At 42.1% G+C, this 18,528-nt stretch overlaps 2 protein-coding genes across 2 annotated transcripts; both read left to right on the top strand.

Moving 5' to 3' along the window:
• Positions 1 to 210: 210 nt before the first annotated feature.
• Positions 211 to 1,938, top strand: LOC148017269 (uncharacterized). The gene is made up of 3 exons (XM_087662355.1): positions 211 to 397; positions 603 to 1,089; positions 1,571 to 1,938. The coding sequence occupies exons 1-3, from the start codon at positions 281 to 283 to the stop codon at positions 1,936 to 1,938; spliced, it is 972 nt and encodes a 323-aa protein (XP_087518481.1). The 5' UTR covers positions 211 to 280.
• Positions 1,939 to 2,093: 155 nt separating this feature from the next.
• Positions 2,094 to 9,562, top strand: LOC148017270 (uncharacterized). Its single transcript, XM_087662356.1, has 4 exons — positions 2,094 to 2,261; positions 2,383 to 2,727; positions 3,070 to 6,225; positions 6,305 to 9,562. Exons 1-4 carry the CDS (start codon positions 2,094 to 2,096, stop codon positions 9,197 to 9,199), a joined length of 6,564 nt encoding a protein of 2,187 aa, XP_087518482.1. The 3' UTR covers positions 9,200 to 9,562.
• Positions 9,563 to 18,528: the final 8,966 nt, after the last annotated feature.

Genomic DNA, 18,528 nt, shown 5'->3' on the forward strand with positions numbered 1-18,528 from the left:
GATTTCTGAATTGCATGTTTGACTAGCGATCCAGTATAAAGTCACATTAAAAAAAGGATAAAGCGTAAAAGCACTAAACCATAAAGCATCTGCTTGAGGCATATAAGGAATCCAAGCTGATTGAGCTGACAACACCTGCAGCTGTGAGCCCTTTGGGTCTGCACACAACTGACGCATGTACTGCTAAATGGCAGGCTTTGCATACGACTTAGGTGGACAGGTTGTAGCAAAGGATAGCGCTCCTACAATTCTCTCTCTTGCAGATGATCTGCAGGTGGAAATGGAGAACATGAGTAACCATAAGCTGGCTATGATAGACTGCACAACTAAGGAATACAAAAATTTGAATGTGGCAGAGGACTACATTTCAATGATGCCTTTCACAATCGAGCTTCAGGTACATAGTCACAACCTCGCATAACCAGTAAATCATGACTCGCATGCGACTCTTATATTAGACATTGCAATCAGATAATGAGCTCGAATGATAAAGGACATGTTCTGGACAAGCAGGTCTGCCCCTTCAGAGAGGGGTGCATGATAAGTATTGTCAAGTGAGTTGAATGCATCCCTGTAATATGCGAGTTCGTATGTGTGTGCAGGGTCAAGCACAAGAATCAGGAAAGTTTGGAGTGCATGCAGTGGCATCTTTGGCCTCTGATGTAAGTACAGTGTTTATGGCTGAGAAGACCAGTATAAGCAATGGGGTCCCTCTCTCCGTCTCAACAGGTTACACAGCCTCTGGTTATGGATTTGTGGAAGACATGCCTTACGCATACCTGCATGAGTTTACCCGCACATCCATGCTGGGTAAAATTAGACGCATTAAGGGAGGCTATGGCAACCTCTGGAAAAAGCTGGCAAAGAGGCTCCCCCATGTCAGAACAAATACTGAGGTCACAGAAATTCATCGAGAGGGCCAAGATATCAAAGTGGTTGCAAAAACACATGGTACAGAGTTAACAGCTCATCAATTGCAGGATCAAATGCTGAGGATGGAATTCGATGTGTTGATCATATCTGGAGCTCTGCCATATGTTGGTAGAAACCCAACATATAGATCATCACCTTCAGATGCATACACTTCAGGTAAACATCATTTCATGGCTTCAATTAGCAATTTCATATCACAAAGTGTTTGCAGAGTACTTCTACCAAGTCTGTTTTTCTTTCTGTCAACCAAATACTCAATGTAGATATCATGCATTTTCAGTTTCAAAAGAGGTCACCAGCCTCCTTGCACTTCTGGAAGGAGTAGGCCGGTATTAGGTCCCGCTTATTACTTCAAGTCACCCATCATCCTTCAGGCCTCTTCATTCTGTGGATTACTCTATTATTTAGTACTCATATTACTAGTTTGTCAGGTTGCATGATGGATTTGTCAGGTTGCCTGTCAATCATGAAGTTCAGTATACACAAAGGCTTATTTAGTGCAACCCTTTTTACATGTAGAAGCTGACTTTTTACAGAGTTGCATGTAAATCATTATGATGAGTGCACATTTAACTCTTGCAGTCTTGTTTGTTTGTTCAAACATAACACTTATTCCATGTCTGTGTTTGTTTTGCAGACACTACAAAACCCACATTTATGATGAACTTCAGTGAGGAAGAGGAGGAGCTATTCTCTAAAGTAAGAACAATTGAGTATTACACCACATTGCTCAAGGTGTCAGGGCTTAATTTGCCTCAAGGCTTCTATTACTGCAAGAAATATGTAGAAGATCCATCCACCATAGGGCATCCAGTAGCCCTCCAGTGTTTCCATGCAGAGACAGATATCTATCTATTCTGGTCTTATGGGAATGCACAAACTAACCATCAAAAGGTGATCGAGTTGCTTTATGAGGACGTGAGGCAGATGGGGGGCAAAGTGGAGAGGTTCTTTCTGCAAAGGAAGTGGGACTATTTTCCTCATGTCTCTAGCAAAGGTAGGTAATGCTTTGCAACAAGGGAAACAAGGGGCATGAGTCTTTCACTTGCAGATGAGAGAGACTATGCCAATATGTTATTAATAATAACCATTTGGAAGCATGGTGTGAATTAAACACAACTATTGTAATCTCCATGATATTTCCCCTTTGAATTGCAGACATGAAGGCTGGGTTTTATGACAAAATGGAAGGCTTGCAAGGGAAGATGAACACCTTTTATGTAGGGGGGCTTCTGGCCTTTGAGCTAACAGAGCGGAATGCAGCTTATTCCATGAACTTGGTAGCCAAACATTTTGGTACAAAGAGCAGAAACCATCGCCATGTAAAGGTGTGGAACTCAAGTATTCAATGAAAACCCTAGAACAACATATGACAAATTGTTATATTTTGCAGTAAGGAATGGAACTTCACCAGTTTGAATTGATCTAAAGCTTTTATTTTCTGAGCAGAGACTCTTTGATCTTCCTCTTCAAGTTGAAGAGACACCCTATGCAGTGGAAGAGCTACCGGAACTAGCTGGAGTAGAGTTCCCTAATCTCTCTTCGCTCGATGGTTACCTTCGCTTCTGGGCAAAGCACCCAGTAGTGGGAAGCCAGGTTGTCTACACATGGTTGAATGAAGAAGGCAAAGAGACAGAAAAGCTCACATATGCAGAGCTTGACAGTCAAGCCTCTCTTATCTGCCAGCATCTGCACACCCACACTCCAACCATTGATCACGGCGACCGAGTACTCCTTATCCATCCACCTGGCCTTGAGTTTATTGTTGCATTTCTGGGTTGCTTGCGTGCAAGGGTGAGACATTCCCTACAGTTGAAACATGCTTCCTTGATCTGTTCTCAATTAATTTTGCCACCACCAAGAATAGAAGGAGCTTCCATTGGCTACTAAGTCGGGCAAGAACTAGACAAATATGCCCTGTGCCAGCAGGGGCACACAAGCCTCACTTGGCACAAAATGGAACTTGGGGATTAATATGCACAGGCATCATCCAACACACCAATGACAACATTGCCCATTCATCACACACTTCTCACTATCACAACAAATTTTAAGTAACTGATATTTGCCTGTCAAGTAATGGTAATGTCAATCTCTAGTCTAACGCTAGCTTATGCTCTGATCATTTAATGACAGGTGCTGCCAGTACCACTGATACCACCTGATCCCATGCAGCCCCCTGGACAAGCTCTGGCAAAGCTAGCGAACGTGGCTCACATAACTAACTCTAAAGCTATCCTTACGACCTCATCTTACCACAATTCGGTGTCTCTGAATTCCTTCAAGTATACTCTTTCACGAAAAGCATCAACTCCAAGGTGGCCCAAGCTTCCATGGCTTCATACAGACAGTTGGATTAGTGAGAAAGCAGGAAAAGGCTTTTTGTCAAGAGTTCTCTTGAAAAACATCGTTAGCCCATCACTGAGAGACTCTAGCAGTGGTGATTTAAGAAAGCCACCACTATCACCCAAATCTCCTTGCAAGCCAACATATTCAAGGATCATGTCCAACAAGTTTGATAACTATTGTCCTCCAAATGCTACAGAGACAAGCGCTCAAGTAGAGATGAATTATCAGCATCAAAATGGTGAAGGTGAGGAAAGTGAAATTGAAACAAAACCACCAAACCCTGATGATCTATGCTTCTTGCAGTTCACATCCGGCTCTACTGGTGATGCCAAAGGGGTGATGATAACCCACGGTGGGCTCATTCACAATGTGAAACTGATGCGGTCTGTATACAAGAGTACCTCACAGACAGTGCTTGTGAGTTGGTTGCCACAGTACCATGACATGGGGCTGATAGGTGGACTATTTACAGCAATGGTGAGCGGGGCCACAGCCATTCTATTCTCTCCAATGACCTTCATACGCAAGCCGACCCTTTGGCTGGATACCATGACAAGGTACAAGGCAACACATAGTGCAGGCCCAAATTTTGCATTTGAGCTTCTCGTACGTAGGTGTCGTATGGATCAGGCAGCTGGTCGGCACTTACCATATGATCTTTCCTCTTTGCGCTTCCTTATGATAAGTGCAGAACCCATCCAGCACAAGACAGTCAAAAGTTTTTTGGAGACATTGCATCCCTGTGGCTTGAAAGAGCAGACTATTGCCCCTGGCTATGGCCTAGCTGAAAACTGTGTGTTTGTATGTTGTGCCTGGGGAGCTAGGCAGCCTATCACACTTGACGGGGAGCGAAGGGTATGTTGTGGCTATATAGAGCCTGGAAATATAGACATGGATATTCGCATCGTAGATCCTCACAGCAGCCATGAGTGCTGTGAAGGTGAAGAAGGAGAAGTGTGGATCAGTAGCCCTAGTAGTGGAGCTGGTTATTGGGGACAGCCACAGAAAGGAGCTGAGGTTTTTGATAACATTCTTCAACATACCCAAAGAAGATATCTCAAAACAGGTGATTTGGGTAGAGTTATTGGCAAAAAGCTCTTCATCACAGGGAGACTTAAGGAACTCATTATAGTTCAAGGCCGAAATGTATATCCTGCTGATATAGAGAAGACTGTACAGGATTGCTGTGATATCGTGAGACCTGGATGCTGTGCAGTTTTTGGAGCTCCTCAAGAGACTCTTGAATCCATGGGTCTATCAACTGTGTACTCTTCTGACGGGATGGGTGTGGTAGTGGTGGCTGAAGTGAAGAATGGCTCCATGGTGGACAGTGAAGTCATTGAACAGATAAAAGCAGCTGTTGCCCAAGAGCATGGAGTGGAAGTAGCTTGTGTTACTCTCATAAAACCACGATCCATCTCCAAAACAACCTCTGGCAAAATTCGAAGGCTTGAATGCATGAAGCAATTCTCAGACAGGCAGCTGCAGGTGGTAGCTGATTCAGCTTCTCTGCAAAACTCCCCTCGGCTGAGTCACTCTTGCCCTCCTTCTCCTCTCCTTACATCCAAGAGAATCAGAAAGTCTCTATCTTTCAGTTCAACCTCTTCTTCAACCCAACTAGCAGCTACTGCCAAAGCATCCAAGCAGGGCCTCCAAACATTCTTAACAAATTTGATAGCTGAACGTGTTGCAGTCCACCCATCCCGTATCTGTCCATCTGATGACCTCTCATCATTTGGGCTTAACTCCACAGCAGTTGTCTGGGCGGCACAAAAACTGTCAGAGTTTTTGGGAGTTCACATTGCTGCAATCGACATCTACACTGCAGGCTCGATTGATGAGCTTTGCAACATTGCCCTTTCCTTGGCAAGCAAAAACACTACTAAGGCAAACATTACACAGGATCATGCATCAGTTGGTGGACCCACCAGAGAAGAGATTGAGAACTTTTTAGTGAACCTCATTGTCGAAAAGACAGGAATGCACCACAAGGATGTCTCTGTTACTGAACCTCTAACCAACTATGGCATCAACTCAGTTGGTGTTGTCTTTGCAGCTCAGAAGCTATCTAGTTTCTTGGGTGCTCATGTTGCTGCCATTGACATCTATACATGCAGCTGTATCAAGGAGCTCGTAGATTTCTCAGAGTCAATGATTAACAAAGGATATGCAGCCAAAACGATGGATGCAGCCCTACCCACCAGCACTCCTGTCGATAGTACAGAGGAGCTGGAGGATGACATTGTGGCTAACACAGATATGGAATCCATATTGTTTCCATCCGTCACTCGAAGATTTTTCATCACAATATTGCAATTGCTAGGCATTGTGTATGCTTCTGGTATTCTGCTGCTGCCAGCGGTGGCTGTGTGCTCAATACTGGTGAGGCTGGCCTCATGGGGAACAGTACCATGGTTGACTGTGGCAGTAAGCATGCTTCCAATAGCCAATATGGCATACACGGCTGCAGTTGGGTCTGCTATCGCATTTCTGGCCAGGCCCTTTTTGCAGCCTAACTACACCCGTGATCCCTGCCTGCCTCTTTGGACGGTCAAGTTTGTTAAATGGTGGACTCTTCATAGACTCCAGGATTTCGCTACCTCAACAGTTGCCACCCGCCTGCGTGGCACTATCTTCATATTATGGTGGTTTCGGGCCATGGGTGCAGAGGTGGGCCAGGATGTACTGTTGGATACAACAGACATTTGTGAGCCATCCATGATCCGGATATCCAAAGGAGCCACTGTTGCAGAAGGAGCCACATTGCAAGGCCATAATGTCAAGGAGGGACTTGTTCACTTCCGGCCAATTACTATAGGCTCATTCTCATGGATGGGCCCTTTCTCCATGGCCACAATTGGAGCTCGAATCCCACCTGGTGCAGAGGTCCACTCGCTTCACATGGCAAATACACACAGAAAATATCATCACATGCCCACGAGAGTAAGTCTGAGTGTGTTTAAGATCTGCACTGAGTGTTGCAATGTGCTCCCACTCACCATACAACTTTGTCTTTCTGCAGGAAGGTCAAATGAAGCTCAAAGGTGTGTTATCTGCTTCCTTGGCTGTTCGCCAACTCATGGGTATGTATCTTGTCTCGCTGGTCCCAGCAGTATCTGCTGTACTTGCTTACCCTGCCTTTTTATGGCTGGGCACCAAAATCTGCTGCTTACCGACAAAGGACTCCCTATTCCAGCCCTCCATCCTCGACTCAAAAGCAGCTTGCCTCTTCCTTCCCTTGGCTGCAACATTTCCCTGGCATGTCTCACTCCTAGCTCCCATCATGGTGTTCCATGGAGATATTGGGATTCTCTTGCAATCCATAATTATGCTCACAACCGATGGAAAAGCTCTTGCATTGGCCACTTGCTTTGCAGGAGTGTATGTGACATATGGCTTCATCTTGTGTGCAATCACCTGCATCCTGAAATGGGTCTTGGTGGGTAAACTTAAACCCAATGATGATTTGCCTGTGAGTTCTAATCAGGGCTTTCGCATGTGGGTAGTCCACTGCCTTATCACATCCACACATGTGAATTTCACCATGTTTTTGTCTGGAACTGAAGCTCTATGCGTGTATTTGAGAAGCATGGGAGCAAAGGTGGGCTATTTTGCATCAATCAGGAGTGTGAATCCGCTTGTGGACCCAGATCTGTTAGATTTCAGCCAAAGATGTCATTTGGGAGATTTTGCTAAAATTATTACAACCATGGTGAACACAAGAGGCACCTTCTCTTCACAGAAGGTGAGCATTGGGGCCAACAGTGTTGTAGGAGCTCAATCTGTGGTAGTCCCTGGCACAGTTTTGGAGAAAGATGTTCTGCTTGGAGCCATGTCTACCACAACTAAGGGCAGCATTCTCCGTGAAGGTGGAGTTTATGTGGGCATTCAGAACAATGCAATGGTTAATCAACAGCATCTGCTAAGAGAAACCTCAATGGCTGTAAAGACTCAGCATCTCTCTCAACAAATGGAACCTTCTTATAAGAAAATTGTTGCCAACCTGGCAGCACATATTGCCACCACAACCATGAAGGTGCAGACAAGATATTTCCATCGAATAGGAGTAACAGGAAGGGGAACAATGAAGGTGCTAGAAGAGCTTCCTGAGGGTATTCCAGATCATGATATTTTTTCTCCTGGAAAATCCTTCACTGTCATTGTGAGACACAGTAACAGCTTAAGCTCTGATGATGATGCTCGTGGCGATGCACGAGGTGCTGCACTGCGCATCCTGACACAATCTGATGACAAAAATAATGTGGAGGATGCACTGATTGACCTTACCTTGAAGTCAGGGAAGGCCTTCTATGCCAGAACCATTTCTGACTTCCTTTCATGGCTTATGGGTAGTAGAGAGCAAAGGATCCAGGCAGCAAAGAGGACACCTCATGTAGCAGCAGCAGTGTGGATGTCTCTAAGAAGGCCAGACTCTTATGCTGAACTGCACTACTATTCAAACACTTGCTGCCTGCTTCGTTCAAGCGATTCAAGGAAAAAAGACCATTATGTGCGATTTTGCCTCCGCCCAGATGATCCACAATTTGGTGAAGACGAGGGTAGGGTGGAGCCTCAAGACATCCTTCCTCCAGATACAGGGATGTTACCACGAGACCGTGATGATAACCGGCCTCTTCTCTTCTTGGCAGATGACTTTCGCAAGAGACTCCTATCATCAGGAGGAGTGACTTATATGCTACAGATCCAATTGAGACCAGTTTCCTCCAACTCTGAGCAGAATGAAATTGCCCTGGATTGTACCATACCATGGGATGAAAAAATCTACCCTTTCAAAGATGTAGCATCAATATACTTGGATGAAGTTCTGGACAGTGAGCTTGCTGAGAAGCTGAGGTTTGATCCAATGAATAAGGTACACTCAGTGGATATGGTTCCTGCAAAGTCAGCATCTGAGAGTGCCTCAGTGGAGCATGGGCGGTATCTGGCCTATGCAGTGGCACAGCATTTGAGGAACGGAATTCCTTTGAGAGAAGACTGGATAACTATGTTGAGTGAGGTGGAGCTTGGGAAGCAGCTTCTGAAAGACTGTAGTCAGCATTCTCCTTCTTCTTCATCTTCATCACATCCTTCTTCTTCTTTTGGATGCCCAGTGTTGGGAGCTGCCTCCACTTTCAGGAAAGATAGCTCCGAGCTGAACCCAAGCCAAGCCAAGGATGAAGATGCACCTGACTTAACCTTCAGAAAGGAATCAAATGGGAAGCTTGAACTAGATTCCCTTCACATACCAGAGAAAGAGGGCTTACAATTCCTGAGGCTTGCAGTCTATAGAGGAGTGCAACCGCTGATGCAGACGATGGTTCCAATTGTCTTCCTCATGGCAGCAATGTACCCATCAACCCTCCTCCTCAGCTACATTGGGTCTAGGAAAGGCAAGGAATGGATGATGTATGCCCTCCTGCCAATGGCATACATTCTCTCTGGCTCTCTCCTCTCCTGTATGAGCATTCTGTGCAGGTGGGCCCTTGTGGGGAGGACAAGGCCAGGGGAGACGAGTGAGCTATGGGGGTTAAGAAGCCTGTGTGACACCACGTGGCAGGCCCTCCATGCACTGCTCTGTGCCACCTTTCTCGACCTCACCAAAGGCTCCTTGTTATGCATCCTGTATCTCAATGGCCTTGGCGCCTCCATCAGCATACAAGGTGTTTACATGGACACCTTGCATGTCCTCAACCCTGACCTCCTCAATGTGGGCCCAGGCTCTTGCATCGGCCGCAATGCCCTCCTCTTTGGGCACCTTTATGAAGGTGGTCGTGTCCTCTTCAAGAACGTCGAGCTTGGTCCTGTCATCAGCGTGGGTGCCCGGTCTCTACTCCTTCCTGGGGTGAAAATGGAGGCCAATGCCCACCTCCAACCCCTAGGCCTCGCTATGAAGGATGAAGTTATTGGACATTATTAAGTATAGAGTCTACACACACTTCTCATACATTATAGATGCACACTATGTAACATATCTTTTTATAGCAATAAACAGGAGGTTGAACATCTTTGTGTAGTAATGAGCAGAAGGTTAAGAGTATAGAATTGGCAATGGGGCACAATTTTCCAAGGGAAGCACGAGAGTGGTATCTTGGGAGTTTGAATGGCTTCCTCATTGACTAGATGGAGCTGAGGAGCAGTTCCCGTAACCAAACTTGCTGCACATGAGAAGCTTCTAGGGAACTCCGTTCATAGTTCCTCTTTGAGCTACGTCCTATTTATGTATACTTCAACGTCACGGTGCTTGCAAACTACTTAAACTGTCAAGCAAATTAACTAATTCTGTTAACCCATTTGGCCTGAAATATATGAATATCTTATGAAGCAAGACAACCTTCTACTTTATCATGCCTCCACACCATTAAATGCAATGGCTAATAATGTTTCTAGTATGCTAAATGTGCCAAGGTGCAATCCAGAGCACAAACGGAAAGAAATGAGAATGATGTGACTGCAATAACTTTGAGGCAGTCTTTCCAAGACCCGTGCTTGAACAACCTTGCGAGCCACAAGGTTGCCTGCAGTAAAAAGACGAGATCATGAAGCAGGCACAACTGGAGTAGACGGGATAATCCCGATCCACTCTCTGAGGACAACACCGGCAGGTGCAGCACGCACAACTGGAGTGGAAGGGATAATCCCAATCCACTCTCTGAGAACAACACCAGCACAAACAATCAAACGCACTTGCCACGATAACAATCTGTGAACCTAACCAGTACAACCATGGATACCTGCAGTCAAATGTAAAACAAAGGCATATTGTGTCCTTCATATATGCCAGTTCAACACACAAAAAGTGTATGAGAGGAATGCTTTGGCTGTAAGCTGGCAGTTGAAGGCACCTTACCCCGAGACTCAAGAACTGATGGCGGTGGTTTGTTGTGGCAAAGAAGTCCACGCAAAGAGAGCTCATCAGGAGATAAACCGTCACACTTGTCTAGCCACGGGGCAAGCAGCTCACACTCCCTCACACTTAGTCTAGCCACCCGGCAAGAAGTAAAAAGATGAGAAACAGTCTGGTTCCAAAGATGATTCTGCCATGGGAGATCTTGCGGCAACACATCTGCACAGAGAGATCTTGCAGCAACGCGACATATCACCTGTTTGGGAGACCCCCTAACACGACTCACTCACACCTCACACAGACGCGCGCGCGCGCACACACACATACTCTCTCTCTCTCTCTCTCTCTCTCTCGGGACATCGGGTTTTTTTTTCCCCGTCTACTACAGTCTACATGTTACGGAAGACATTTTTTAGGGGTCCATACAAAAACCTTAAACCTTATTATTTGCAGGTCTTTTCTTAACTTTTGCAGGTCCTTTTTATCATGTGCTAACTAGGGTAGCGGAGCCACAAGAGTGATAGCCAAAAAGGCACACATCGGTCTTTTAAAACTCAAAGTGGATCTGCATCACAACCCATGCTTGCTTGGGTGTTAAAAATTAAAACTCAAAGTGGATCTGCATCACAACCCATGCTTGCTTGGGTGTTAAAAATTTTTCACAAGGAAAATCACAACAAATTTAGGCATTGCAACATTTAAGAAAGGGTTACAAGACTCACTAATAAGGTCACACTTTGTAAGAGAAATCAAAAACATGAAACATATTCGCTCATCATCAAGAAAATAAAACTTGGGCTCTACATTTTGCTCTTAGAATGCAACTCTTTTGGGGGATGGAGCAATACTATTTTGGGGGGGCACAACCTTATCGGCCCCTTTATCTTACAATGATTTAAGATCTTAAATTTCAAAGAAAAACCTTCTCTTTAAAAGTTTTAGGTTTTTCTTTGAAATTTAACAATTTGCTTAACAAGAAACCTCTATTTTTCATGAATATTGGCTTACAATAATTTTTTCAACTTTGTGGTTTTTTTTTAAGGGAGGGGTAATGCTGAATTTATTTTACAAACCAACCTTCATTGCAAGTGACATCAACCACGCACCCCTTTATATAGCTTTCTACATGGGAACTAGCCACGACCATTATTGATCGTTAGTGAGCAAGAGACAAAGATGAACCCACGAAAGAAAAAGTGTAAGTTAATGGTGGGCAGATGTGGCTCTCATGTTAGCTCTCACAAGTGCAAACATTATAACATTGACTAGAATAGTGAAAGCTCAACTTCTACATAATCTTTGGTCAATTCTCAAACGCTACAAGATCAATCAATTGATTCAAAAAAAGATAACCTTCGCATGGAAGTTAATGCCCAATTGGTATCTAAGCTCCTTGCAATGTCCCTCTATAGCATTGGGGATTAAAGGTTGTTTATACCTAGCCACCTACATTTACTTGTATATAGTACATGCACACTTGTACACTACAGGTGGTGGATGCTCATCACTATCACTTTATTCTTTATTCTTTTCTTGAACAATAGAATAAGGAAAGGCAAGTCACACATTGTGACTGTTGAAGTTCACACACACCGATCTCTCTCTTATTGCTTGAACCTCCATAGCTCTTTCTCTCTTCTTGCTTACACTCGTGCTTTCACCTTTTGTTGCTCTACCTTTTAACTAGCCTTTTAACTAGTATCAGAGCGAGCGAGGAGCTTCATTGACATTACATTCATCCCAAGAAAAAAGCTTGACTTACAACTTTCATACCAACCCTATTTCAGTCCATTTGAGATATCCATTAACTTTCCTAGCTTCAACACTTATTATAGGTTGTTTAAGGAGCTTCCCAAGGCTTGGCTAAGCCTTTTTCAGTGCTTAATTGAGCTGAGAAGTAGTCATTTTATCCATTTTGATTGGATACAAAACATGCTGCAAAAGCCAGGAAAGCTATGGTGACTTGACAATACTTTCCTATTTTGGTTATAACTTTTGCATATGAAAACAGATTGAGGTGTCCTGTAGCTAAAATCAAAGAGTGCGATGAGAATTATAGATTTAAGCGCTCATAAAGTTGATTATACATAGTTTTTAGTTTTCTATTTTACACAAAACAAAATAGTTCTTATTTGGACATTAAGCTTGCAAGTTACAAAGCTTTATGTATTACATCCATACATGCTTGTCAAGTCTTCTATATGCTTATGTTGATGCTTGACATTTATATTTATGCCCAAATATGTTTATGGTGACCTTTGAAGCTCGGATTTGAGCTTTGTTGGATGTATTTGGGTATTTTCCATTTACTTCAATGATTTTTCACTTGCAGGTTGAAGATATATTAGATATGTATGCTCCTGGATGTATCATTGATGCGCTTAGACTTCTTGGATGTTATGTGCTTAATGCATTGAGCCTTGTTGCACTCTTGAACATTTCAATTTTGCTTCTAGTGAGAGACACTTGTATTTGGCAAAGCTTGGTTCTTGAAAGACAAATGGGAGTCTCTTGCTCATGCAAATGATTAGTAGATATATACATACACTATTTTTGTAGATACTAAGTTTTGTGTGCTAATTTTCTTTTGAGCATTTAGATACTTAATATTTATCATTGTCAGTAAGTTGTCAATGGTGGATACTTGACATGCATTGGCCATATGCATCTATGTATCTGACATTCTATACGCTTTGACAATTCTTGGTACTATATATCTTGGATTGCTACCCAGATATTCATGGCAGTCAGAGCTTACTCAATTGTTCATTTGCCTACTAATTTATGGCCATTTACTATAGTTTTATGGGCAACAATATTGAATACTATTTATGAGCAAATTCTTTAAGTGCAAACACCTTGTTTGAGCAATGTACTGCATATTCTTTATGGACCCCTATATACACTTTTGTTCTCGCCCTTTTGCTTGCCCTTTTGGCTCAATTTTAGGGCTATTTTGCTATACTTATAGTAAGCTATACTCTTATACTTTGTAATCCATTGCATTCATTATGGCAAATACTTCTCATGTATCAAGTGATAGTGCTATTTTCAACATTGAAAAGCTTGATGGTAACAACTTCCAATATTAAAAGATGCAAATATAGCAAGTATTGGTCTAAAAGAGGTAGCTTTGGCCATTGAAAACAAAGGGCATAAAGCTAGAATATTGGGATAGAGATGATTAGAATGAGCTTAATGAATTATCCAAATCCACTATCATAGTTCTCTATCTAAATAGGTGTATTTCAATGTTATCTCTACTAAGGGTGGTGCATATGAGTTATGGAAGATTATCATTGATCTTTATGATAAGCAGAGTCATGCATCTTAGTTGTATTGGTTGAAGAAGCTTGTGGGCCTTCGCATGAAGGAGAGTACCTCTATGTCTACTAATTTGAATGAGCTCCACTCTATTTTCAGCTAGTTTATCTCACACAATATCAAGTTTGAAAGATAACATAAAGTCTTTGTTCTTGCTTGTCACACTACCAAAGTTATGGGATAGATTTCATACTGTTATGAGTGCTAATCCCCCAAAGGGTGGTTTTTAATGCAATGATGTAGAGAGTGCTTTACTCAGAGAAGAAGTAAATAGGAATAAAATTAATGCAGCCGACACTTCTCATACACTTACTATTAGAGACATAATTGGTGGAAATGGTAATAATAACCATGATAGAGACTCGCAATCCAATAGGGGCAAGTCTTAGTTTGGTGGAAAATCATTTATTAAGTCACATGGTCGTAAGTCCTCTTTAACATGTCATTATTGTGGGCAACATGTCACATTAGGCCACAATTGCATAAAATGTGCAATGATAAGCGCAATGAGAAAGGCAAGGGAAAAGTGCATGAAAATGCAAAGTCCATTGAGATTGTACTTAAGTCCAGTGTAAAGATTGAGGAGATAAATGCATTGGAGAATAGTTCTAATGATTACATTTTTGCATCTTTATCTCTTGATGCTACTTATTTAACCGATGCACCCTTCACCTACTCTCAGTTTTGGCTTCTTGATTCAGAGGCTTCATTCCTTGTTACTCCACATCTCCATTAGTTTCATAGCTATTGTATTGTTGCGAGTTCAATTAGACCAGGAGATGACATTGCATTGGATATCATTAGCATAGGTGATGCTAGACTATAGTTCGGTATATTGGTGCTCCATTTGTGCTTCATGTTGTACTCATGTCCCAGCTTTGATGAAAAGCCTTATTTTAGCAAGACAATAAGATTATCATAGCTACTATGTATACTTTGGTGATTCTTCATGGAAGATCACATGTGGCAGTCTTGCTTTTACTAGATGTGCCAAGGTTAGTAGCCTCTACCCTTACCTATATTGGGGGTAAACCCTCACTTCATTCTTTATTCTTTTACTAACATTTGAATAAGGAAAGGCTTATCACACATTGTGGCTATTGGAGTTTCCAAATCTTGTGTCTCTTGCTCTTGCTCTCTTGTTCCTTCCACCATGGCTCTTGCTTTTACTCAAGGGCTTCGTCTCAGGGCTCACTCTCTTCAACGATTAGTATCAGAGTTGAGATCAAGGAACTCTTCCCCTTCAATTTGCTATAGCCTATGAATACCTACAGTAGTTCATTTCATAACATCCATGGTTCCTTCTCCCCAAGGTATGTATTGAGCTCTACCTTCTACTCGGCTTCTTCCCTTCACATGAGTCTTATTCTAGGGCTCCATTGGACCTTGCCCAGCATTGAGAAACCACCCTTGAGGCCAACAACAATAGTAAACTTAGCAGGGAACAACCAGCATGATTTGCGCCTGGCTGTCTTGCTCTCTCTACTGATTTATCTCACTCCCTTCTAGCTTGTGGCATTGCTCCCAATACTTGCCAATCCTTGTGGCTACTCCCTTGGCATTGGTCTTGTGGTTTTGAGCTCCATACTTCATGCCTACTATTGTATACAACAATAGACCTGTTGTAATAGGCCTAAAACAATGTCTACTCAGAGATTAGGGCTCGTTCCCCTCAGCTCATTTTTGGGTTTATTGACCATGTACTACCTGTGATCAATCTTCCACATGTATGTTTATGGAATCATCACCTTGGGCACATGTCTTTGAAAGGAATGTAAGTATTGACCCATTTGCAATATCTCCCACCCTTGGACTACTCTTGTTTTGATTCATGTTATCATTGTCTTTATGGATGGTAGACTTGTAATTCACATAAGAAGTTTGGCTCTATGCATGTGCAAAATTAGTGCTCACTTCGGTGACCAACCAGTTTCCCTCCCAACCAAATTCAAACATATTTTTGCCTAGGATTACTCTGAAATGAAGGGATTGGATCCTTGATTTTATCAGCACCATTTCTCTCCAATTGGGTAATGTGCCAATCTACATGTCGATATACTGAATGAGTCCCCACTTGGCCAAGCTCATGAAAGAAGAGATGGATCGGCTCCTTTAAGTTATCTTCATCAACCCAATGGATCAATCAGAGTGAATCTCGATTGCTATCATTATTCCTAATGAAAATAAGAAGCTCAGAATCTATGTAGATTATAGGAAGCTAAATGCTACAACAATTCTAGATCTGTCCCTATCCCATACCTCGATAGCATTCTCAATGAGATTTCTAATCACAAGATGTACTCATTTCTGGATGTATTGAGTGGTTAAACTAGATCATTCTTTCTTTGGAGAATTAAGCTAAAACTACATTCATGTTTATGGGGTGTGCATGTCTCTACAATAATGTGTTTAGGGCTGAAGAATGCTTGTGCTTCTTTTTAGCAAGATATATAAGAAATATTCAGGCCCCACCTAACTAACTTTATGCAGATCTTCTAGGATGACTTTAGTGTCTTCGAAACACTCCTACTCCACTTGCTTCACCTCTAAATCTCTTTTACTAGATGTTGAGAAGTCAATCTAATTTAGAGTCCCATGAAATGCTTCTTTGTAGTGAAAAGTAGTGTCATGTTGGGTCACATAATTTCCCATCACGACATTGTTGTGGATCCCAAGAAGGAACTTGCCATCATGCAAGCCCCCATTCTTGACTCCATGACTACATTTCTATAGTTTCTAGGGCAAGTTTGATGGTATAGATGGCACTTTCACCTTCTAGCCCATGTAGCTATTCTCCTTAATAAGCTTGCACACACTCCCAAGGCAGGTTTCCATTGCAATGGGGCAATTGACCTCGCATTCCCATGCCTTCGACAACTCATGTCCAAGGCTTGAGTTGTTCTTTTTCTAGATTGGGAAAAGCCTTTTCATGTCTTTATTGATGCCTTAGATAGCAATATGTAGTGTACTTATGCAATAGGATACAAATGGCTAGTTTTGGCCAATTTTCTATGCCAGCACACGCTTCTTTGCTGCTAGGAAAAATTGCTCTATGATAGAAAGGGCATGCCTTAGATTGATCTATTCTATTAAGAAATTCTACCACTACTTATTTGACCATTCTTTTGTCTTCCATGTGGATCATTTTGCTCTGGTCTATCTAGCCAAGCAATAGAATGTCACAAGAAGATTGGCCTGCTATATCCTATTACTACAATAACTTGATTTCAAGGTCATACTACATAGATCTAGAGCCCAATATGCGAATGCCAATTTCTTATTATAGCTTGATTATAGAGAATCTTGGATTGGAGTAGATGATTACTTTCTCAACACCCAACTATTCCATGCAGTTGTTGAAAAACCCAAAATCTAACCCAACCAATCCTCCTTGGACATGGTATGAAGAATTACTAGTCTTTGTGGACTCAGAACAAGTCGCAGATCACATTTTGATGGACCAATGCAAACAATTGGCTCTTTAGAGTTGGCATTTTGAATCAATCTTAGGCCAGCTCTACCATAGAACACTATTTGAAGTACTACAACATGTGGTTTTATCTATGGAAAAGAATGCAATCATGGAACAAGCTCACCAAGGCATTGCTGGAGGTTACTTTATGGCACATGGATGCATGTGAGACAGGCTATCATATTTGGGATCCACATGCTCATAAGGTTATTCATAGCTCACTTATTGTGTAGGATCATGAGGTTAGAGAGGACATGCCATACAAGCCCCATAGCTAGTTTTGAGATGCTCTAATAGAGCTTCACATTATCCTAATCACTATGATCCCTCTATGGATTATATCATGGTAAAAAACTCTAATAAGTCACTTACCTATGAGGAGGTTATGTGTAGAGATGATTCTCATTCTTGGAAGAGAGCTATGTAAATTGAGTTTGATTTGCTGTAGGAAAACCATACATGGAACTTAGTTTCCTTACTTGTTGGAAAGTGTTCATTGCCATGCAAGTAGATGTATAAGTTAAAGAGTACCCCTAGTCACCCTAAGTAAACATATAAGGCCAAATTGGTTACTAAGGGCTTTAAGTAGGAAAAGGAAGCTAATTTTGATGAGATCTTCTCTCCTATGGTCAAGATGACTACCCTGCGCTTGGTCTTGGCCTTGGTTGCTCAGTTGGATTTGGATCTTTATAAGATGATTGTCAAGATAGATTTTCTATATATGGACTTACACGAGGAAATTTATATGTAGCAACCTAAGGGCTTTGTGGAAAGAGGCATTGAACATCTAGTGTGCAAATTGAAGAAGAGTATTTATGGGTTATGACTATGACTTCTACATTGGATTTGGATTCAATGAGTGCCATTCAATTGGCCCGTAATATGGTCTTTCATGCAAAGACAAAGCACATTGAGGTGCACTATCACTTCATCATCAATATGTGATAGAGGACAAGTCCATTGAGCTTGTCAAGATCCCTACGGATACAAATCTTGTAGATTTACTCAATAAAAGTTCCCTAGTGGAACGATGTGCCTTCCTTAGGAGGATGATAGGTGTAGGATGAGATGATGCCTTTCCTCATCTTGTTGTATTCTATGTACATGTATTTTTCTCTATGTACATGTTGTACTCATATGTATATGTTGTCTTCATGTAGAACAATTGGAGCAAGAATATCCTAGATTGGATACCAAGCTAGAGTAAGAAAATATTGGATTGGATACTAAACTTTAGACGCTATCAAGTCATGATGATGCAAAGCTATATGGAGCAAGGTGCTACTCAAGTAAATTTAGATAAGTCAAGCATATCAAAGATGCTCAAAACAAACATTGGTTCAAGGTGGAAAATGGGGAGAAGGTTTTTGAGAATATGGATAGATAATCAAGATAGTGGAGGAGCAAGTGAAATTTCCACATTTAATGTGAAGGGCCTCAATGAAGAGGTCAAAAGATCATTGTTTTGGAAGTGGGTTTACTCATGCAATCTAGATATAGTCTTAATCTAAGAACATAAACTCCATAGCTAGAGTGGCTCAATTTTTTCCGATAGAGATTACACCTACTTAGTGGGTGGTGTGCGTGGGACAAAATTGGGGTGAGA

The sequence above is a fragment of the Lygodium microphyllum genome, chromosome 22 (assembly GCF_053477565.2).
Source record: "Lygodium microphyllum isolate KBCC chromosome 22, Lygodium_microphyllum_v1.1.10, whole genome shotgun sequence".
NCBI classification, from domain to species: domain Eukaryota; kingdom Viridiplantae; phylum Streptophyta; class Polypodiopsida; order Schizaeales; family Lygodiaceae; genus Lygodium; species Lygodium microphyllum.

Bases quoted from the DNA above. Each gene is read 5' to 3' on its own strand.
- LOC148017269 (XM_087662355.1), top strand. From the start codon at position 281: ATGGAGAACATGAGTAACCATAAGCTGGCTATGATAGACTGCACAACT. The intron at 398-602 runs GTACATAGTCAC...ATGTGTGTGCAG, and splicing joins CTTTCACAATCGAGCTTCAG to GGTCAAGCACAAGAATCAGG. The intron at 1,090-1,570 runs GTAAACATCATT...TTTGTTTTGCAG, and splicing joins TTCAGATGCATACACTTCAG to ACACTACAAAACCCACATTT.
- LOC148017270 (XM_087662356.1), top strand. From the start codon at position 2,094: ATGAAGGCTGGGTTTTATGACAAAATGGAAGGCTTGCAAGGGAAGATG. The intron at 2,262-2,382 runs GTGTGGAACTCA...TTTTCTGAGCAG, and splicing joins GAAACCATCGCCATGTAAAG to AGACTCTTTGATCTTCCTCT. The intron at 2,728-3,069 runs GTGAGACATTCC...ATTTAATGACAG, and splicing joins TGGGTTGCTTGCGTGCAAGG to GTGCTGCCAGTACCACTGAT.